This window comes from Neomonachus schauinslandi, chromosome 1 (genome assembly GCF_002201575.2).
Source record: "Neomonachus schauinslandi chromosome 1, ASM220157v2, whole genome shotgun sequence".
Lineage (NCBI taxonomy): Eukaryota > Metazoa > Chordata > Mammalia > Carnivora > Phocidae > Neomonachus > Neomonachus schauinslandi.
Window position 1 is genome coordinate 193,054,571 of NC_058403.1, and position 21,615 is coordinate 193,076,185.

The following is a 21,615-nucleotide window of genomic DNA, read 5'->3' on the forward strand; positions in this document are numbered from 1 at the left end:
GGCAGAGGACCCATCCCCGTGCCCTCTTCTCTTGGACAAAAATGACAGGTTCTCCTGACACTGAATGCCCAGGCCAGGGCCCCTCAAGTGGAACCAGCAGTCCCTAGCACTCAGCCAGAGTCAACTCTTATTTTTTGTCCAGTCCTACTGGCTTGGAAAGACCAAGCAAGTCAGCCACATGTGATAATCTCTATTATTCAGAAACATGTCTGACTCAGAAATTTTAAATCATAAAGCAGATTCATGTGGGCATTAGGGCCAGGAACTTTCAAGACTTCCAAGAACTCTGAGAGTCTGTCAGTGTCCACGTCGCTCCTGACTGTGGGCTCCTGGGAGCAGAGCTGGAACTCCAGCCGGGATATAGCACACAGGTGTGGCACACGTGTGTGTGTGTGGAGGGGGTAATGTGTCGGGGGGGTAACGTGTGTGGAACAGAAACAAGAGAAGCAGCCCGAGTCCGGGTTCTTTTTGCTGCCTGGAGTCCCTCTCACCTGCAGATCTGAAGGAGCCCACACAAATCACCCGCTTTTGGGGTTTACCACGGCAGCCAGGTCACTCAGCAATTTCTGCCGGGGACTATTTGGGCAGTGCTGGACCCAAGAGATGACCCACAGTACCAGATTTCTGTAGACACCATAACTGACAGCTTTCTAACTAGCACAAGCCTTTCCAGAGGTCAAGTGGGGGCTTACCGGAAAGCATTCACCTTTGGCCACTCTACTCCGATCAAATATCCCGTGACAGAAAGTACCCTGCGTACCATCTCATGTCAAGAGGCTGCACCTACAGGCTCATCCGTTTATGCCTTTCTTCATTCCACCCATCCTTAATGAGCGGCCAGCACAGAGCAGGCATTGTGTGGGATGCAGGAGACCCAGCCTGTGACCTCGAGCAGCCTCTCAGCAGTTAACGGAGAGATCCAAAGAAGTATTGATCATGACATCGCCCAGTAAGCATCTAGTGGACACGCAGGTGAGGGGAAGAACAGACTTTGGCTGAGCTGGTAGGGAGGATGTCACAGAGAAACCCACATTTCAGACGGGCCTCAGGCAATAACAAGGCAAAAGGGTTTTCATATACAGAAGCCCATGCCATGGAAAGGCCTGGCTTGTTAACAGCTAGGGATGGGGAGTGTAGAAGGAATGACAGGGGAAGCAAGGCGGAAGTGCAAATGGGCCAAGGTTTGGTGGAGGACTTTGAACATGAAACTAAGAAAATTCTAAGGTGTGGTTTTTTGGGGTTTTTTGTTTTTGTTTTTTTTTTTTTGGCTCAGGCAACAGGTGGCTGGTACCGGAGTTTTGCTGTGGAAGATGAGCAGAGAGGGGCTGGGCGGGGTTGTGGGAGGGGGGAAATTTAGCAGTCCAGGGAAAGGAGGGGCAGGAGGTCTGGATGACATGGATGGCCGGAGAAGCTCTGGGCCTGTAAGGCATTTACCACGGGAGGAGGGGACCAGGAGAGCACCCTGAGAAGCTGTGACATCAAAGACACAGGCTGAGCCCACGAGGTCTGGCGCAACGTTCTAGCTAAGGAGAAGAATGTTTGGTCTCAAGTATTATTTGGCATTAAAACAGATCACCTAAAAGAGATGCAGTCACTGACAAACTGTAAAGACTATCAAATGTTCTTCCTAGGAGATGGAGGGTGTGCTCCAAAGAGATCGTTAACACTTTGTTAAGAGCCTGCATTCCTGGGGCACCTGTGTGGCTCAGTCGGTTAAGCATCTGCCTTCGGCGCAGGTCATGATCCCGGGGTCCTGGGATCGAGCCCCGCATCGGGCTCCCTGCTCAGTGGGGGGCCTGCTTCTCCCTCTCCCTCTGCCTGCCTCTTTGCATACTTGTGCTCTATCTCTCTGTCAAATAAAAAAAAAAAAAAAAAAGAGCCTGCATTCCTGCCAGGGGCCCTGGGACAGGGAATGCCATCCCAGGAGGCTGGTGGCACCAATGCTGGTGTCCACGGTGCAGCAGCTCTGCACCAGATTAGGAGAACAGCACCACAATACTCTCCTCTTCCCCCAAACCCAACTAGCCTTTACTTCCCCCAAGCCCAAGTGGCCAGGAGTACAAATTCGTCACTTTCGAGGTAGAACCAAGATCAAAATGCAGACCTGGGAACCAAGTGTGGCTCTTCGGGGAAAAGCCCGCGGCCGAGGCAGCTAAGCTGGCCTCGGGTATGTGCTGGACAAAGGCAGGTGACATCTGGAAGCACAAAGAGGGAGCCCCAGCAAATTGGAAGTGCTCTTTATTCCTGCAGGAGCCAGTACTTTGGGGAAGGCCCTTCTTCTTCAGTTTCCTCCTTGGAGCAAGAGAATTCACTGGACATGTACCATGGCTTCCCCTGGGAGTACCAGAGGGAAAGGCCAGGGAAGTGGGCTTATCTTACTTCAGTTAGGACCTCCCTTTTAAAAGCCTAGGATGCACAGTCACCTCCAAGTCAAAGCACAATCTAGAGTATGCAAGGTCAATGCCAGATGGTGGGTTTTCCCTTGGGGAGTAGATGTAATACACTCAACCGCCTCCTTGCTTTCCCCTAATTCTGCTCTTCGGCTTCTTGCCACCTTGCACTCTTGCCTAGAACCAATGCTCAGAACAGCTCTTCCCATTCAGTGAGCCTCATTCCCCGGCCAGGGCAGCTCCCCAGCTCTGGGTTTCCTACCTCTGCCTCTCTACCTCAACCCCTCCCCTCCCTGCTTATGGAGGCGGGATGACCTGACCTGCTGAGTCCTCAAACCACTTCTCCCTAAATGTGTGCTCTTGGCAGGCCCCACCTCTCTGGCAGGTTCTTGAATACAGAAGTCCCCACGGTCAGGTTTCCCAACTTCTTTTAACCCATCCTCCTCACGGTGCCTTCTCATCCATCAGGAAGGATTTTGTCCAACTTCACTTTCTGTATCTGAATCTCAGCACAGCTGCAACCCCATCTCTCCTGACAGATGCTGGCAAGTTTTCCTAGAAGGTGTGCCCCTCACTGTGGAGAACACTGCCCCAAGGGGCACTGTAACCAACTCCTCACAGAGACGAAGGCTTTCCTGAGAGGAGACCCATGGGCTAGGGTTCCCATGCGGCCCTCTGTCCCATGCAGCCATCTCCTGGAAGACTCTCCCTTCGGCAGCCTCTATGACCTTGCTCCTCAGCCTGAATTCCTCTCTGATGAGAGAGGAGGGGTCTCACTGCTTCTTAGTCAAAGCCTACTCCCATGGGCTTGCTTTGTCAACCCAGAAGAGAAAAACAAGGAAAAGTCAGGGAGCATTTAAAGAAAGGCTTTCTTTTTTTTTTTTTTAATTTTATTTTATTATGTCATGTTAGTCGCCATTCATTACATAGTTTTTGATGTAGTGATCCATGATTCATTGTTTGCGTATAACACCCAGTGCTCCATGCAATACGTGAAGGGCTTTATTTCTTGGTGAAATGATTCTCTCCCCATCCTCAACACAAAATCGGTCTATCCTGGCTTCGGTGAGTGCAGAAATAGCACTCCTCAAGCACAGAGATGCTCCTATTGCTGTTTCATGCTACGGAAATATCTTGCTGGGCAAAACAACAAAGCAGCACCATTTCTAGCGGAAATCACTCATTCTAAAACTCTGATTAATCAGTACTGATTAAAAATTAGCTACTCATTTCCCTCCTGATATCACCAGTCTGATCACATACCACCAAAACCCTCCTCCCAGGTTTGATATCAGTGGTTTACTGGGCAGAGGGGTGAACGAGCCCTTTGGTGCACGAGCCCGCTAGCGGGTGCGCATTCACACACGGACACACACGCACTCTCACGCACACATGCCATGGGCGAGTGTGTCTTCTCTTCAGCCCAGAGCAAGCTCTGAAACATTTCAGAGCTTAATCACTAGGCAAGGGAAGACAAGACAAGGGGATCTAGAAACGTTCCGTGGGTAGGTTCCGTGTTGTCTCTCTCAAGTCCTTTTGATGTTCTTTCTTGGCAACCTTTTTCATCAACCCAGACAACTATTGTTCAGAGAAGTAAAGGTGACAGGGAAGCAAACCAAAACTCTCAAAGGAAATCAAGATGAATTTGAAAAAGGAGGAGATGTTTATGTATGTAGATATGGACAAGTCACAGTACATAACATCTGGCCATGCATAAGGTGCCAAATTTGACCCCGCTGCAATCACCCCAAGTGATCACTTACAAGTGTCCTTTCTTTTTGGTCCACAAAGATCTGATAAAGATTGCATAAAAATTAATTCAAATTAAAGAAAGGAACAGTTTTGGATTAGAATTCCAAGGAAATATGGAGTATGTGAAACCATCATATCATAATCCAAGTCTCAGTAAAACCAGCGTTTTAGGCATAAGGTGTCTTACACCCAGCCGAACCAACAACCGGGTCCCCGGATTCTGTCACTGCCTCATACTGAGAGTTTGGGGGCTTTGCTAGCAAATAAGCCGAGGGTCCAACGTCCCCCAGCTCAGCCTGGATTTGCTCCTCCGTCTACAGTTTTAGAACAAGGGGGCCATCGTGACTTGACGATGATGGTGGTGGCCGTCACCGTCAGAGTACTGACTCATGACAGCATGTTACTACATGCCAGGCACTCTTCTAAGCATGGCACAGATAGTGAATCTTCACCCCTCCCAACCACCTTGTGAAACAGGGCTGGTAGTGTCTTCATTCTGCAGGCGAGGAAAACGCAGCACAGAGCTGTTAAGGAACTCACTCGCGTCAGCAAGTGGGGAGTATGGATTTGGATCCAGAGTTCATGTGCTCTTAGACACTGTTCTGTCAGCCTCTTCCACCCCAGACACTGACAACGCTGGGGATGGATCCGCTCCCTCCCAAAGGCGACATGATATGCTGACTAGTCCAACAGCGTTTAACAGCTTTCATGTCTTGTTTTGTCTTAAAGTCAAGCGACATTTTTCTAAGTCAAATAAATGGTAAGCACTCTCCAAATGGTAGAACTTTCCATAAAAGGTGAAAAAGAGGCTGTAGACCAAGGACAAATAAAACCAAGGTCTTTCTCCTGGAAACCTAAGAGTCAAATCAAGGCTGAATTCTTTCTGATGGGTTCTGTTCCAACAGTTTGTCTAATGCCCGAGCAACGAGGCCACTTTCCCTGAGACAGCGTGAGAGGCTCTTCTAGACACAGAAAATCTGGTTTCAAAACCATCTCTATTCTACAAATTCCCGATTCTGTCCCCCCTTCTTCTTTTTCTCAGAATTCTTTTCATGAGGTTTTGTTTTGTAGTTTTGTTTTCCCATATGTACCCAGATGCCCTGATCAGATTTGAACATTCTCAGGTGATAACCCAGTTATCGGACCCAACAATTTGGCGTCACTCGGTAACACAAGACAAACAGGAAGCGTGTGCTCCTCTGAGTGATTCAGCAACAGCCTTTGAGAAGTGGGCTCAGAGACTCACCTTAGGTTTAAACGCGATGACTTTCAAAACCATCTCAACGGTGAACACCCCAGTGAAGACCATGTTCAGAATGTCCATGGCGTCATTAAACATCTTGGACTGCTCATAGTGCTGTGGACAAAGGCAGAGGCATGGCTCTCAGGGGCCTGGCCCAGCCAGCCTCACGAAAGGAGGCTCCCCAGCCCCCTGCTGCCTGCAGGCATCCACCCTCTGCTTGGAAATGGAGGCAGCCTCCACTGGTTTCAACGGCACATGTTTAACTCACCACAAAGCACAGGGGGGCCTTGACGAATGAGGATGATTGGAAGATGAAGGGGAAGACATCCACTTCCTCTGCTCAGGATGAAGGGAACCCACCCAAATGTCTGTGACTAAAGACTGGACTTGGTTGGGGATAAATTTGATGCCATTTAGGTCCACTTTCAATGAAAGGCAATAACATCTTGACCTCACACTTTTTCCCTACATCAGCATGGGGTCCTGCTCATTCATAAAGACTTCTTAAATTTAAAAAACATGCCAGAGAATGTATCCCTGGTGGCTTTTAGACCCATTTTCCAGACAGCACTGGGAGTTGGTTTGATTTGCTTAAGTTCTTAAAGTCAGTGTGGAAAGCGGATCTAGACCTTGGCCTTTGCTTCAGTCCTAGGGCAGGACCTACTTCACAGTATAACTGCTGGAAATGCTCGCTGTTAATACCAACTTGGCCAACTGAAGGAAGTCAATGCCTTGCCCCCAGGGTATCAAGAAGTAGCTCTTTTGCAGGCTAAACTCTCCTCCATGACCTGGAAGATTCTCCACCACCATTCTAACCATTCTAAGAGCTCCTTGAAGACAGGAATGTGACTTATGTTTTGTTTTTCAACATTGGGTGTTTACTCTGTGATGGGCCCAGCGCCAAGGGCCTGATGTGAATTATCCAGTGCAAACCTTACCTCTGACATAGGTATGATAGATTTCCCATTTTGCCAGTGAAGAAAGCAAGTATCAGGGGATTTAAATTGCCTTGCCCAGCTGGTAAGGAGTAAAGGCAGGATTGCAACGCCCGTCTGCCCCACTCCACACAGACCAAGCTTTAGTCCTTAACTGCTCCCTGGCCTCAGGTGCCCCCAGTTAAGTGTTTGTAGAATTGAATGCCAGGCTCAGGCCCCATGGAAATGTTACCTATGGTCACGCTGTAAAGGCAGTCCCTTAAAACAAAAGAGCCACCTTAAACGCCTACCGTGAGAACTGTTAGCCAAAACGGGACTCTGGCCAAACTACAGCCCAGACTCATCAGAAAATCACTCATTCTCTTGTGAGGGGGCGGCACTCCGCCCTCAGAATTTGGGGCAGGGGGCTGTGCAGAAGGCCCAGACGTGATCCCCACGGCTGTCTCCATTTTTACCTGCATGGCCAAGCAGAGTGTGTTGAGCATGATGAGGACAAACATCATGTATTCGAAAGGCGAGGAGTTCACCACGTACCAGAACTTGTACTGGTAGGGGTTTTTGGGGATGTATCTCCGCAAGGGACGTGCTTTCAAGGCGTATTCAACACACTGACGCTGCAACGGCAGAAAAGAGCAAGGAGGGGTCCTGAGCACACCCATGGGAGGAGGACACCGGTCTCGTCTGCTCTGAAGGGGCACACCCACCGCGAGAGACCGTGGATCAGGGGAAGCCGCTACAGCAACCCCCATGGGCACCACACGGCATCACCAGCCACAGGCCCCTAGCTCCGCCAGCTCATCGGATCCTCACACCAATCCGGGGGCGGGGGGGGGGGGCGGTAAGCGGAGCACCCAGTGTGCTTCCATTTTCCTTATTAAAACAGAGGTCCAGACCGGCGAGTGCCTTGCCTGAGGACCTGCCTTTCCTCTACGCCGGGGCGTTATGCCTGCAGTTCTGCCTGGGGCCACCTCGAGGAAAGGAAGCCAGGGAATGAGAGACACAGAAAGGCTCCAGAGCCCAAGGGCCTGGTTTCACTCCCTGAGACTCGATCCACACGAGACACCTCTTGGGAGCCAGATGGTATTAACCACACGTGTCTAATGGTGAACTAGCTGTGTGTCTCCCTGGGACCTTCTGAGACTCAGGAGCTTGTGGTAGTCACGATGGCCAGAGCACTGTCCTTCCCACTCTGGGGCTGAGGCTGGTCCACCCTTTGCAGGCCAGCAGAAGCCTCCAGCCCCTTCGGCTCAGCCAACGGCACCACTTGCTCCTAGACCCAGACCTACTCCCAGTCTCCTGCTTTGACCCTGGCTTCTGACTTCAGACAGGCTCCCTCTGATCAAGATCTGGCCCTGCTGTGACCTCACACACTGAGTCCAGGGACTCCCCCCCCCCACACACCAATTCGAACCTGTTCTGGACCTCAAGAGATGACACAACAGTAGCTCAGGCTCTGCTCCCTGGCCAGCCTGGGCCTTGCCCTGACAGTCTTCTTCCGGGGGCTGGGAGGTGGGGGGAGTGGGGGGCGATGAAGAGCTGCGCCAGGCTTCCCGCTGACACTGATGGGATCTGAAGGGGTGCCCTGACAACTCAAAGCAACATCTTCCTACAAGCCCAGCTGGTCCTGCCCTCACTGCCCCGGTGGGCACAGCTGCAGCCCAAGACAGACTGCCTCACCACAGCCACTTCCCCTCAGGAAGCCCAGACTGGCAGATGATCCCCACTCCTTATGTCATCATCAAACAGGGGTGCTACCGAGCCAGGGCCCAGGAGTACTCCCAGAATAGATTCTCCATCTCGCCATCTGTTAGGACAGGAAGGAGCCTCTAACAACAACTCCTGGGTGCCCTCAATCTAGAGAGAAGGAAGCAAGCCCAGAGAGGAGCAGTTCTCCTGACCCCCTCACATCCTCGTGCAATCAGAGTCAAAGGCCCCTGCTGCTCCAAGATTGGTTCGAACAAGGCAGTAGATTATGAGGGAGTGATACCAGTGCAATCTTGGACCCAGGTTTAACATTAGTAACTTTCCCTGCAGTAGGATAGGTTACTTCTTCCTAAGTCAATGGTTTTTCAAGCGGGGGACATTAGGCAATGTCCAGAGAGGTCTTTTGGTTGTCAAAACCCAGGGCAGTGGGTTGCTACTGGAATCGAGGGGGTATAGGGCAAGGGATTCTACTGAACATCCTACAAAAGCACAACAAAGAATTATCTAGCCTAAAACGTCAATAGTGCTGAGGTTGAGGAGATCATCAGACACGATCCCCCGTAAGGACTGTGGGAGGGGCAGCGGGTACTTTCTGGCCCCTGGCCACATCCCCCCGCCAAGATTCTGAGCCATCACTAGCCGGTCACACCCGCAGAAGGTGCCCTAAATGTTCTTTGACTTCTCATCTGCAGGGTGGGGTGGATCACAATGACAAGGTCTAGTCTGTATCTGGGAAGCTTACTCTTCCCAGCAAGGACTCAAACTGGCCGAGAGGGTGCTGTGAACAGGGCCTGAGCCCCAGGACAGCTAGCAGGTGCACGCCCTTCTCTGGGCGTGGAGGAAGCTGGCAAAAGACAAGCCACTCCTCTCTTGCTCAAGGGACAGAAGCCCAAACAGTGTGTGACTTTAACCTGATTTTTGTCCAGCTCACAGTTCTTATACTCTTTCTCTCCCTGCTCCTGAAATGTGACGATGACGAAGCCCACAAAGATGTTCATCATGAAGAAAGCCACGATGATGATGTAGATGATGAAGAAGATGGAGATCTCCACGCGGTGGTTGTAGATGGGGCCCACATTCTCTCCATTCGAGTCGATGGCTTTATACAGCAACCTGGAGAACAGAAGAACCAGGTGAGTCCTGTCCCCCGCTCAGCCCAAGCAGCCCAACCTCTTCTGAGGTGGTGCCTCTTCTGACCACCTCCGTGGGCCCTGCCTGTCAGAGCCCTCCCTGGGAGCCCACCCAAGGCCCCTGGACGCACACAGATCTCTGAGGCGCCCTCCTTGGCTGGCATTAGGCCCAGTTGGTCCAGCACCCTGAAGAGGGAACACCTGAGATGCATTTGGGGATTGATATTTTGAGAGCTGAAAAACAAAAGATTTCACGGCTATTTAACAATGGTCCTTTCTCCTGGCGGGAGAGAGGAAGGACACCACGTGTAAGACATTCGTGGAACTGAAAACTGTACATATGCCAATGAAGAGAATAAGCAAGCAACATGGGATTTCCAAAGAACTAAGAGAGGTTCCCCAAACTGAAATATACACAGAAATTAAATATACACCAAGCAGAACTCTCAACAGGAGGCGGGGGGGGGGGGTAATTACTGTAACATCCCCAAGTTAAATTTATCCCCACATTGATGTAGATTCAGCACTGCCAAGGCACCCACCCCATGGTGCACTGTGCTAGCCACTTTCCCATCCATCTAGAAAAGCAGACATTACAGTCATCCCCATCACATGGAAGCTCAGAGAGGGATCTAAGTGACCAAAGCCACACTCCTTGGGGGCAGAGCCAGGAGACGAGCCCAGTTCCTCCGAGCGCCAAGGCCCAAGTCCAGTGGTTTCCCCTCGGCTGCCACCCTGGTTAACTAAAGCACACTGCTGAAAACCCAAGACTGCAGCCAGTGCCTCCCCCAGAGTGAAGGGGCTCGTTCCTGCCTCTCTGCTCCCCAGACCAATTCCCTAATGAACAAGCCCCACCCAACTATCCTCACACTGCACAGGATCTCCTGTCAGTAACTCCGACTCTCCTGTGCATCCAGAGAGTTCTGCCAGTCCCCGGAGAACCAGCCTGTCCACCTTTTGCAGTTCCTCTGGGCGTGGCAACTTGACATCGGAAGCCATGCACGCGTGCACGTTCAGGTGGCGGGAGCCGGCGTGGGCATCAGAGCACAGAGTAACAAAGGAGCAAGAGACGTTCCTTTTGTAGTCTACCTTTTCCCTTCTTCCTGGATTTTTTTTTTTTTTAAACTTTACTCATCAGAATCCTAGCCATTCTTCAGAACCCTACTCTGCACATCTCTGATGCAACAGACCCTCCTGCCTGGTCTAACTGCTTGAGACTCTGACTCGGTTTGGGCCTCAAAAGGAGGAACATGTCAAGACAAGAATTTCTTCCACAGTGCTTAACACAGCACGGTGCATGAGGCAGGTACCAAAAGCACCTCTTATGAATGAGTGCGTGAGTGGGTCAAAGACTTGGCATGGTGGCAGCCATCCATGTCTGGTACACGTTTGAACTAGGAATGAAGATGGAATGAATGAATGAATGGATGGATGGATGGATGGATGGATGGCTTGGGACACTCTCAAGATGTTCTCTATACTTACGCAGGCCAGCCCTCAAACGTGGAGACCGTGAACAGCGCCATCATAGCAGAAAGGACGTTGTCAAAGTTGAAATCACTATTTTGCCAGATCCTCTCACGGACCACAGGGTTATCAACATCCCCATCCTTGTAGAGGATGAAAAGCCCCCTAGAGAGGAAAGGAAGTGTGGGTTGTCCTGGCTTGACATGCACTCAGTCACAGCTGCCCCAAGCCCACGTCCAGGCCCTACAGCTGAGCACCATGTGAGTTTGTCCTCCTCTTGCCGCGCATTTAATCTACTCTAAGGTCCCAATAATCAAGTACCTACTAGTTTAATGAGCATCCTCCAGAACAACTAGGCAGACAGCCAGCATACACCTGATAAGAAATGAAACCTACCAAATGATCAACACCTCTCATATATAAAGGGCTCAGAGTGTACACTGAAGGATCAGAAGCTCTGGCCTGGGGAATTCTGGAAGCTCTGGGAAACAAGCCCAGGTATCCTCTTAACTGCATTTTGGTTGTCCTCAAAATCCTTCGTTCTGTACTAACAATATTCCCAGTTTTCTTTCTAAAATAATTCTGTAATTTCTGGTACACAGAATTTGTCATTGAATTTCATTTCTGGAAAGGGGCCGATGTCTTTATGTCACAGGGAAGCAGAGGCTTAGTGAGAGAAGAGAAGGGGTCTTCCGCCTGCTGCCATGTCGCTCAACAGCAGGGGGCGCACCCCCCCCCCCCCCCCCCCCCCCCCCCAACCTGCACGAATGGAGGCCCTGGAGGTGCACAACCAGTCACCGCACAGCCAGCACGCTCTGACTGCACCTTCTGGTGGAGAGAAAGCCCAAATACACGTGAGCAGTGCAAGCAGCCCGACCTCAGTGGTGCCATCCCCAAAGGATGGGGAAACACAGACTACCACACGGTCTTCCAACTCTGGGCAGTGGTTTTGTGCCTGCCTTCATGTTCTGGACAGCTTGGGATAAGAGACACAGGTGTTTCCCACCTTGTCTCTCCCCTGTCCATTCTTGTGAATAAAAATATGCCCAAAATGTGGCTGCCAGGAGCAGGGGGAGAAAGGTAGCCTGGAGAACCTGTCGGAAGGGGCTAGCCAGCTCCTGAATGCCAGGGAGTTGAGCTTCAGAGTTCTGGTGTGGGGAAGAATTATCCACGTGGCTGGAGGGAAGGGCTCTCTGGGGCAGTTCATAATTGTTATTTTAGGTTTTAGTGCACTCCCTCTCCCCATTTAGAGACTCTATGCAAACATCAAAAGCCATCTATCCATTCTTTTGGGGGCGACGAAGGTTTGGAACTAGACCAAGGCCATGCTTCTACCACAATGTGATTGTACTAAATGCCACTGAATTGCACAGTTTAAAATGATTACTATTATGATATGTGAATGTCACTTCAAATAAAACCACCATCATCTCCTTCTATCTCTCCAGCCATGAGCTGAGCACACAAGCTTCTTGCAGTCCATGATGAAAACTTCTAAAATGTTAGCACAAACAGATCCTTGAAATTTTTCTATCTGTTCTTCCTCATTCCCCACTCTCACGTTCAGGACACTCACCTGCACTCTTCGGGGTTACTTTTGGCTTCATCTGTACAGCGATAGAACTTTCCCTACATATAAAACAGACAGGCAGTCAAATGCAGGCTCCCTGCAAAGCGATCGGCTGGGCTTCATGCCAGAAGGCACGTTCCCCATACCTTGAACAACTGGACCCCGATGCAGGCGAACATGAACTGGAGAAGGGTGGTGACGATCATGATGTTGCCAATGGTCCGGATGGCCACGAAGACACACTGGACCACGTGCTGGGGAGAGAAGAGCCAGGGGAAGGCAGAGGAGGTTTACCTGCCTCTGTGGTTTCAGCCTCTGGGTGACCTAACACCAGCCAAGATTTTCTCATGTTTATGTGCATTTTTATATGATTTTCCAAATTTGCATTCCCTTGCACTTGTTTTTCAGGTAGTTATCTATGGGGAGCTACCCCTGGTGCATCATGGTCACCCGGGAGAAGCACCCCTGTGGACCAGCCCCTCCCTGGTCTCTTCATAAGCGGCTTAGTCCAAAGAAACGCTAGGGGGTGCAGCACTGCCTGGCCCACACAGACCCTGGCCCCCCATTAACGGACTCAGGAAAATGCAAAACCTCAGACCTTTTATATGACCTGTATGAGAAGAGATTTAAAGACCAAAATAAACCCAAGAAAATATTAATAATTTTTAGAAGTGATAAACAGTAATCACGTTAAGAAAAATAAATTAACAAAGATAAAGAAAATCATTTGTAAAATGCTTTCAGCACTTGCCAGAGGCAGTGTTGCTGGTTAGAAATGTCCTTTCCAAACATATAACAATGTAAAACCCATCAAGCCTCAGCCCAGCTCTGGCCCCCAACCAAAGTAGCCTGGACCGGAGGGCAGAAACCCAAACCTTAAGTCCTTTCGCTCTGTTGATCGCCCTGAGCGGCCGCAGGACCCTTAAGACCCTCAGAATCTTCACAACGGAGATGGCACTGGATCTAAGGAAAGAGCACAGAACGAAGGCAGAGTGTATTACAGTCAAATAAAATACTCTGAAATTATTTCAGGCGGTCTTCACTGCAGGACCACTGCCTGTGTGGAGCTGAGCTCACCTCCTGCCGTGAGAGAGACAGAGAGAGAGAGAGAGAGAGAGAGAGAGACACACACACACACACACACACACACACACACACGTCGGGTCTTTCCCCGTCCTGTGCACACTCCAGAGCCCTTCCTGGGCCAGGCCCACGGGCACTCACAGAGGCCCTGACTTGGGTACCCAGTTAATGCAGCAGAGGCATGAGTTAGGAATTCGCTTTGTTCTTTTCACTCGATGTAAATGCTAGGTAGTACTTGGCTTTTAGGCTGCGATTTTGTTTGGGGTGGGGTTTGCTTTCTAAGCGGGGAGACCTGCTCTGAGTGGGGCTTCTCCAGCCTCGGAGGAGTTTGCTGTTGGGTGGGAGAGACGCAATCACCACCTGTGTGGGGGAACGGACAATGGAGGGGGTGCAGGACGACAGGCTGCCAGGAGAGCACATCCCAGGGGAGCCTGGGAGGTGGCAGCCTGGTGAGTCCCAGGGGGAGGGGCAGGTTAGCTAGCCTAAGGGGGAAAGGGTTCCAGGCAGAGGGAGCAGCACTAGGAAGGAGAATGCAGCTGACTGGCCCCACAGGTGGGCCAGCACACAGGCAAGGGCTGCAGGGGGAGAGGGCCAGCACAGCCGGGAATTTATGGGAGCTGCAAAGATGCTCTGAGAATGTCCCCTCCAGCTGTACCTCCTGGCTCCCTCCCTCCGGGCAGTGGTGGCAGGTAAGGACTAACACAGAGGGCTGTCTCAGGCAGGGGTCCTTGGTCTTCTGAGGGGGAGGCAGCCTGTCCATGGAACTTGAGCTCAGAGGTCGTAGGTGAGCATGTGTTCTCATATGGGGTACTGATGGCCAGCACCTGAGCGCACGTGCTTGTAAGTCAGCTGGGAAGCAAGGCCACTGCGGGATGCTCCCACTGGAGCCTCTGCCCCAGACCCCCGGGTAGAGCCGGCAGGCACCGTGCCGCTGGGGCATCCCTAGGGCCCTAACTTATGGCCTCCACCGCCTCCTAGCTGAAAATTGTAGAAGCCGGGAGGAAGAGGTCATGGCAGCTGAGATATCCTGGAGATAGAGTCAAGTAGCCTTCAATAGCCAAGCTGAAAGGGTCCCCAGAGCCCAACCCCCGCCACCAACCCTGAATGAGGATTGAGATCCTGGACGAACCCGAACTAGAACCTGGATTCCTTCTCTCCCAGTCAAGACTTCTCTGTTGAGAGTCAGTATCACAGAGAGTAATAAGCCCAATCTGGCAGGAGGCATGGAGAGGAGAAACAGGAGAAAGTGTGAACTGTCCCAATGCTTTCCGGCGCGTTGGTGGTATAGTGGTGAGCATAGCTGCCTTCCAATGCTTTCCGGCATGTGCACAAATCAAGGTTTCCCAGATAATTAAATGTAATTGTTAAAATGATGCCTAGCCTTTATGAATTATGTTAAAATTCCTCACATTAACCATCCTGCCCAACAGTCTTGTGACCACACGCCCACACCCACCCCAGAATACTTACTGGATCCCAAATGATACCAGGGACACCCCGACAACCAGCATATCCAGCAGATTGAAGTAGTTCCTGCAGAAAGCCCCTTTGTGGAGGAAAGCTCCAAAAGTCGCCATCTATAAACAGAATCATGAGTGATTTACGGATATTTTTTTCTCTCAGAAGAAAAGAAACCTGGGCTCTGTACAAAACCTTGAGGAAAGTATGACTTTACTAACAAGCATGCATTAGGAAGCCAGAAATGTATACCAACAGGGCTGAGCTGAATATTCGTTCAAAAATGGAAAAGGGGCAGCTGATTTCAGATACATTTTAGAAGAAGAGACCAGTCTAGACTCCATACCAGCGATGACAAACTGCGTGTAGGAATCCAGCGTGGGCAGGTCCAAAGAGCCTGTCCCAGAAGGGTCCACATGGGCCCACTCATCAGGATATCATCGCTGCCCAGATAACTCGGCTGCCCACAACACGCTGGCTCTGGTCCCCAGGAGCCCAGGAGAGCCTCTGTCTCCCCAGTGGGCCTTCCCAGTGGGACTAGTGAAAGCACTGGAGCCCAGTGCTCCCAGGCTCTGTTCAGAGAGACCAGGTAGCGCCCTGTCTGCTGCCGATGGTCCTCAGAGAGACACCCAGTTTAAACGGTGCCTCCAGGTCCAGTGACTCCAGCCTGTGCAAGGGGTGGCCAGGAAGCCAGCACAGGCCTCTCCCCTGGGCAGTCTCCCTGCCCTGGAGTCCCATGCCACATGCACCCAGAGCCCGCACCATGGGTGCTCCAGAGAGGTCCCTACTGGCAATGCAAAAGGACTTTAGTGAGGAAATTCCCAGAGTAAAAACAGCAAAGTATATCAAGTTCACTGCGAATTAAAAAAAAAAAAAGTGGAGAAGGCTCAGGTGAGTCCAGGACAGAGGGCCGGAGTCGGGAAACCGTTACACCGAACCATATGAAATCGCCAACACACTGCTGTTTTTGACCAAAAAAAAAAAAAATGGCAATTCCGTACAATTCAACCGAAATCATCATAGAGCCTCCCCAGCCTTCCCACGGCCAGCAGGAACCGCCGCTTCCGATGCTAGATGCTTCTTGGCGAGTCTGTGTTTGCTGAATCCTTCTGGTTTTAAGCTTGTTTTCCACCCTCTAACACGTTCTTTAGAATGAAGAATAACTTGGAAGATTTAAGTCACTGAGGTAAATATCCAGAAATTTAAAAGCAGTAGTTGTTTTTAATTTCTTCTAAATAATTCTGTATCTCATTTGCCCCAAAGTCCAAGAATAACTACATTCATTTAACCACTAAAAAATGTGGGAAGTAAAATAAAACCTCGATGAACCAGGTTAACAGACTAAGTGGAGCGTGTCCCCCATTCAGTTTGAGGAGAAGGCAAATTACAAAAAAAGGACAGCTCGGGATCAAGTAGAGGTAGGGTGAGTGTCCTTGACCCCCAAGCCCTGTGCGTTATGTGTCTGTGCTCCTCACCGTGGTGACGTTGCTAGAATCACTAACCTGGCAGGGTTCTCACTGAGAACTGTCAGCCAGTCGATGGTTTAAAGGCAGGAAAGTGAATGTGAATTTTTAGATTTTTAACAAAGTTTTAAGTGGAGGTTGGTTGGTTTTGCACTGATGTTTTCATTAAACAACAACAAAAAAAGAAAGTAACTCTAAGTACCCCATTCCCTGGCAAAGTTCAGCGAGGTTTTATTTTATAAAAGATTTTGTAAAGAGCCCAAGTTCCACAGGAGTCTAACATAAAATACACTTTTTTCCCCTGAGATGCACACATAAAAACTCAAAATGGTTGGTTTAAAGACAATTGTGGTGAAAATCTCACAGCTTGTCTCCCCACTAGGAGACGATTGCTCTGACATTTGTCACGGGTCACGCTATCCCGGTACGGTAATGACCCATGACACTTAGCAAGTGGAGGGGGGCGGTTTCCTCAGCTGTCTGCTGCAGGTCTCCAAACTTCTGAGTGCATAGGGAATGAGCTCGCCCCAGGGGCCATCACACTCAGTCCACAAACCACATGCAGCAATGGCAAGTGTGAGCTCATGCATGGGCGGTACATTTAGGGCGCCCCGTCCAAAGGGTGTTCCTTTTGTTTGCATAAATGTAAGCCCATCCATTAAAACAGATATAAAATATCTTAACACAAAAAGACCCGGGTTATCTTGCAAATCCCATTGCAAGAAAATAGTGTGTTACTATTTCAGGCCACTGAAAACAATTCAGTCAAAGAAATGAAAGGAGATACATTCCCTTCATAGGATAAATGCTTCTCCTCTGACTTTGAAGTCAGGAAAGGTGGAAGAAGGTTCACACAGAGTGATGTATCTGTTATCAGATGACAAATTTCAGAGGATATATTTAGGAAGGAGCAAAATAATTTCCAGTCATTATGATGAAGCCAAAGTAGCTCCTACATGCACTGAAAGGTTAAAAAGAAACAGCAAAAACAAGTTGAATGGTTACAGGAAAAAAAAAAAAGGTCCTTTGGTTTAAAAAAAAAAAAAAAGTGTAGCTTGATCACAGAAGACAAAAAATAAAAATAGTCAAAAGCACTTCACGCTTCTTTGCCACGTGTCCCCCAGGAGCAGGCCCCTTAGACACATGGCCGTGGAACCTGTTACCTTCAAAACGATCTCAAAGGCAAAAGTGCCAGTGAAGACATAATCTGCATAACCTAGCATCTGGAAGGTAAACAAAGAATTGCAACTATTATTGCTACAGCTGCTTTAGAGTAGGTGCGGATCAATGAAAAAGCCATTACCTTTAACAGGATTTCAACAGTAAAGATGGCTGTGAAAGCATAGTCAAAGTAACCCAGTATCTGCAAGGTACAACATGGTGGACATGAGACACAGGCATCCGGACAAATTCTGACAGCTGCACGCCCACGGGCAGAACCCCCGCATGCAGTCAGACCCCCATCCTCCCGAGACAGGCCCGCCGCTCTGGGGGTAGGTGCGCCCCCCTGGCCGGTTACGGTTCAGCTTTGTGAACAACGAAGAGCATCTGGGGACGCTCACCTCCTTCAACCACTCATGCGGACTCTCTTCCCTGTCTGGTGTCACGGACGGACAAAGGCCCATTTCTACAAGTGCTTTATTAACACAACCTTTGCTCATCAGAGCACAACACTGACAAACTGGCGATACCAGATAAACTGGAGTGTTATACACTATCTTGGATTTTTAACTGCCTTTTTGGCTGAATGGGATAGGGCGTCATCTAGCTGGGCTTCGGATTGGTGGGGAAATGTAAATGAAGGTGTGAGTGGCATCCAGTGAGGGCCAGAAGCTTCCACGTGCCCCCTCCGATTCCAGCCCATGTCATCCGAGAGTCACAATGCCCTTCCTTCACTGAGGTGCAGGGCTGGTAAGTCCTCAGGAAAGAGTTTGACTTTACAAGTAAACTTGTACTTTTGCTTTACAAGTAACTTGGAAAGTAAAACTCTTGGCCTCTGCTCTTTTCTAACACAGCACTGGGTTTGTGTTTGGTTTTTACCCAGCCGGGCCCAAGCAAAGAACAGACTGACCTGGCCTTTGAATTATCAGTCCAGCTTACTTTATCAGATTTCCTGAAAATACCATCTACTCTCCAACTGAGTCCTGCTCAGGGAACCCTTCTGGGCACCCTGCTTCTTCTCAGAGCCATGGGGGTGGGCAGGTGGGTAGGGCAGGGGGGGCGCCAGTGGCAAGAGTCTGACTGCTCGACTGAGGCTACTCACAGGGAACCCTGTGCCACAAAGATGGTAGCCAAGACTCTGGTACTTGCAGAGGCCATCTTGGCTGCCATCTCGGCTGCCATCCTCTTGGCTGCTGCTCTTCTTCACAGCCATGCCCTACGGCTTTGAAAGCACTGAAGAGATCAGAGCCGAGGGGACCATGGAGACCCCCCAGACCAACTGCCTTCAGGTAACAGATGAGGATGCCAGGGAAGGGTCGGGCGGAGTGAGGTCTGTGGAATGCTAGTCGAGAACCCCAGGTCCTGTGACTCAAGTCTGGGATGCAGCCCAGGGGAGTCCTTGATTGCTCCACCACAGTAAGGGCAGGGCCCCTGCTGCAAAGGCCAACTGTCTTCAGCTGAAGTTCTCCGGAGGGTATTCATTGCCCCAACCATTTCTGTTTTGAGATTTCTAGATTTTGCTGGACACCTTTTGTATATTTATGTTTCTAGACAGGCAATGAAAGCACACAGCAAGCCCCTGCCCCTTCCTCCAACCCAGGTCACAGCAGGACCATTCACGTAGAAAGCACCCACGTAGCCAAGACAGACACTGTCGCCCACACACCAGCAATCCAACTTGGTGCTGGAGGTCGGAGCTCCTAGGTTCAAGCTGTTCTTTCCTTATTCAGCCCTCTTTCACTAATAACTCAGCTAAGCTTAAAACAACAACAACGAAAGCACTGCATGAGTCCACTTACATGGGGGCATCTAAAGTAGCCAAACCCTTAGACAGAAAGGAGAATGGAGGCTGCCGGGGGCTGGGGGAGGGAGAAATGGGGAGATGTTCAACGGGGGTAAAGTTTCAGTCAGGCACGATGAGTAACTTCTGGAGACCAGCTCTACAACACACTACCTACCGTTAAGAAGGCTAACTCATACACTTAATTTATCAAGAGAGCAAATCTCATGTTAAGCATTCTTTTTTTTTTTTTAAGATTTTATTTATTTATTTGAGAGAGAGAATGAGAGACAGAGAGCACGAGAGGGAAGAGGGTCAGAGGGAGAAGCAGACCCCCCGCTGAGCAGGGAGCCCGATGTGGGACTCGATCCCGGGACTCCAGGATCATGACCTGAGCCGAAGGCAGTCGCTTAACCAACTGAGCCACCCGGGCGCCCTCATGTTAAGCATTCTTACCACAATAAACACTATATGGTATTTTACAAGCAATATATGTACATCTGTTTAAAAAGAACAATAACATTCTTGGGAAAAGGGCAGGGAAATAAGCTCACGGGGAAGTAATTACAATAAAAAATAAGAACATGAGGCCCCCTGTAAGTTAACTCCTTGTCAGTCTGTGTCCTAGACTAGCTCCTGACCTACTCTGTCAATAATGGTATTTTTTTCCAAACAGCCTCTTCCTCTTGTGCTTCATTTCTATGATGGAGCTCAAGGACACCGACGTCTCCGTTCCATCTGAACATTGAGATAGAGACAGTCTCAGCGTCTCTAGCACAAGCCCTGATCTGTGAGTGCAGATTTGGACGGGTGCAGGGCCTTCATCTTTGCATCAACACCAACATGTGCCCTAGGAGGGAAGTTCTTTTAAAATCTGCAAATCAGAGTGCCCATGTTTTATCAGTCTGATAGACTGGGGTTGCTGGGCTGCAAACCAACAGCCCTGGAAATGAAAAGATACAGCACAAGGCTTGATGGTCACAACCAAAATCCTGGGACACCGATCTGGGGATCTGTTTTAATCCTCAAATCTCTAAAAATCTGATGACCGCAGAGAGGTACGAACCAGGCAAGGCAGGAATGCCGATGGCCTCGCATACCTGGGGGCCTCCCTCTCCTGGGTTTCCCGATAACCACCTGAAACTGCACTACGGTATCGAGGCCAAAGCAGTCAACAGACTATGGGGCTTCTGAAGCTGTGTCACCTTTGGCTTGTTCTCACTCTCTGCATTGTTCTCAGTGCTGAATGAGCTGAACTGTTAAGATGGGACAGCTCAGGCAAGAACTATTTTGGGTACAATTTCTGAGCAGCACAGATGCTGCGGAGGGGTGCTCTCCTCCCTAAAGTACAAAACTGATAACAGAAAACTGCCGACTTGTTTTCTTTGTAAAACCGCCTCCTGGCCCCACCAAAACACAGTTCTTCCTCTCCCCTGCACCACGGGGTTCCACACGCCATCGCCCCCCCCAACTTGTGTTTCCCCCCGTGATGAGACCAAGTGGCTCTGTGAATTTCAGCCCGCGTCAGCTAGACATCTTCCCACCAACCCTAAATATGAGCTTCTGGGCACGAGACATACCTCGTTCCATTTCTACTTTCTCTCCTGCTGGATGCGGGCAGAAATCGCAAGATAGGCGTGGACATGAATTTGACCAGGGAGGGGAACAGAGGGACGAAAATGTTGGCAGCAAGGAACAAAGAGAAGGAGAAGCGGGGCTCCTGAACGCACTATAAGTTACTGCAGAGTATTTGAAAGGAAGTGTCATGGACAGGATTCAAACCAGGTTTGTCCTGCTAAGACAAAAGCCCCCTGGCACACACGTCCCGAAATACCAGATGCCTCCAGGTGAACGAGGAGAGGCCGCCTCTAGCCTTTAGCCCTGAGTGATGGCCCCTGCCAGAGAGATCAGTGCTCCTCCCAGCCAAAGACCCGCCCGCCTGTCCCTGCCCCGTGGCTTACAGTGTTCCGGAAGGAGTGGCTGCGGATGGGGTCCTCGGCGGCAAGGGCGGCGCTGCTCAGCATGATGAAGACGAGGATGAGGTTGGTGAAGATGTGGTGGTTGATGAGCTTGTGGCAGCCCACGCGGATCCTGTGGGGAAAGCCGCTGCATGGACACAGCCCTCGGCGGTCACAGGTCAGGCAGAGGACAGCGGTTTGCTATGCTGCCCGCGCCCCGACCTGGCCAACCCGAGCCACCGGCCAACTTTCCAGCCCCTGGAAAGTCCCAGAAGGCAGACCCCAAGGGCCCACAGTGCCACGGCTCTGTGTGGGGGCTCCCCAGAGACATCATTCATTAAGTCCTTAAAATCGGGGATTATCGTCTGGCCACAAGTGGAGAAACTGAGGCTTACGCATTTGAAATCTCTTAAGGTGACACAGCTAGTAAGAATTGAGGGAGATTTCCAATCCAGCTGGATGGTAACAGTTCCCCCTATGACATGAGAAGCCCAGCAGCTTCCTATCCCCGCCTAAGGAAG

General features: G+C 50.3%; 1 protein-coding gene across 3 annotated transcripts in view; it reads right to left on the reverse strand.

Moving 5' to 3' along the window:
• Positions 1-21,615, reverse strand: part of CACNA1D (calcium voltage-gated channel subunit alpha1 D) — a 297,870-nt gene that overhangs the window by 49,439 nt on the left and 226,816 nt on the right. For all 3 annotated transcript variants that reach the window (XM_044916847.1, XM_044916841.1, XM_021694968.1), the window contains 10 exons: positions 21,098-21,227; positions 17,499-17,558; positions 14,745-14,851; positions 13,067-13,154; positions 12,338-12,445; positions 12,198-12,250; positions 10,640-10,786; positions 8,936-9,137; positions 6,776-6,934; positions 5,389-5,499 (listed from right to left, as the gene is read on the reverse strand). In XM_044916847.1, the coding sequence (XP_044772782.1) occupies positions 5,389-5,499; positions 6,776-6,934; positions 8,936-9,137; positions 10,640-10,786; positions 12,198-12,250; positions 12,338-12,445; positions 13,067-13,154; positions 14,745-14,851; positions 17,499-17,558; positions 21,098-21,227 (1,165 nt within the window). The remainder of the gene's footprint in view (positions 1-5,388; positions 5,500-6,775; positions 6,935-8,935; positions 9,138-10,639; positions 10,787-12,197; positions 12,251-12,337; positions 12,446-13,066; positions 13,155-14,744; positions 14,852-17,498; positions 17,559-21,097; positions 21,228-21,615) is intronic.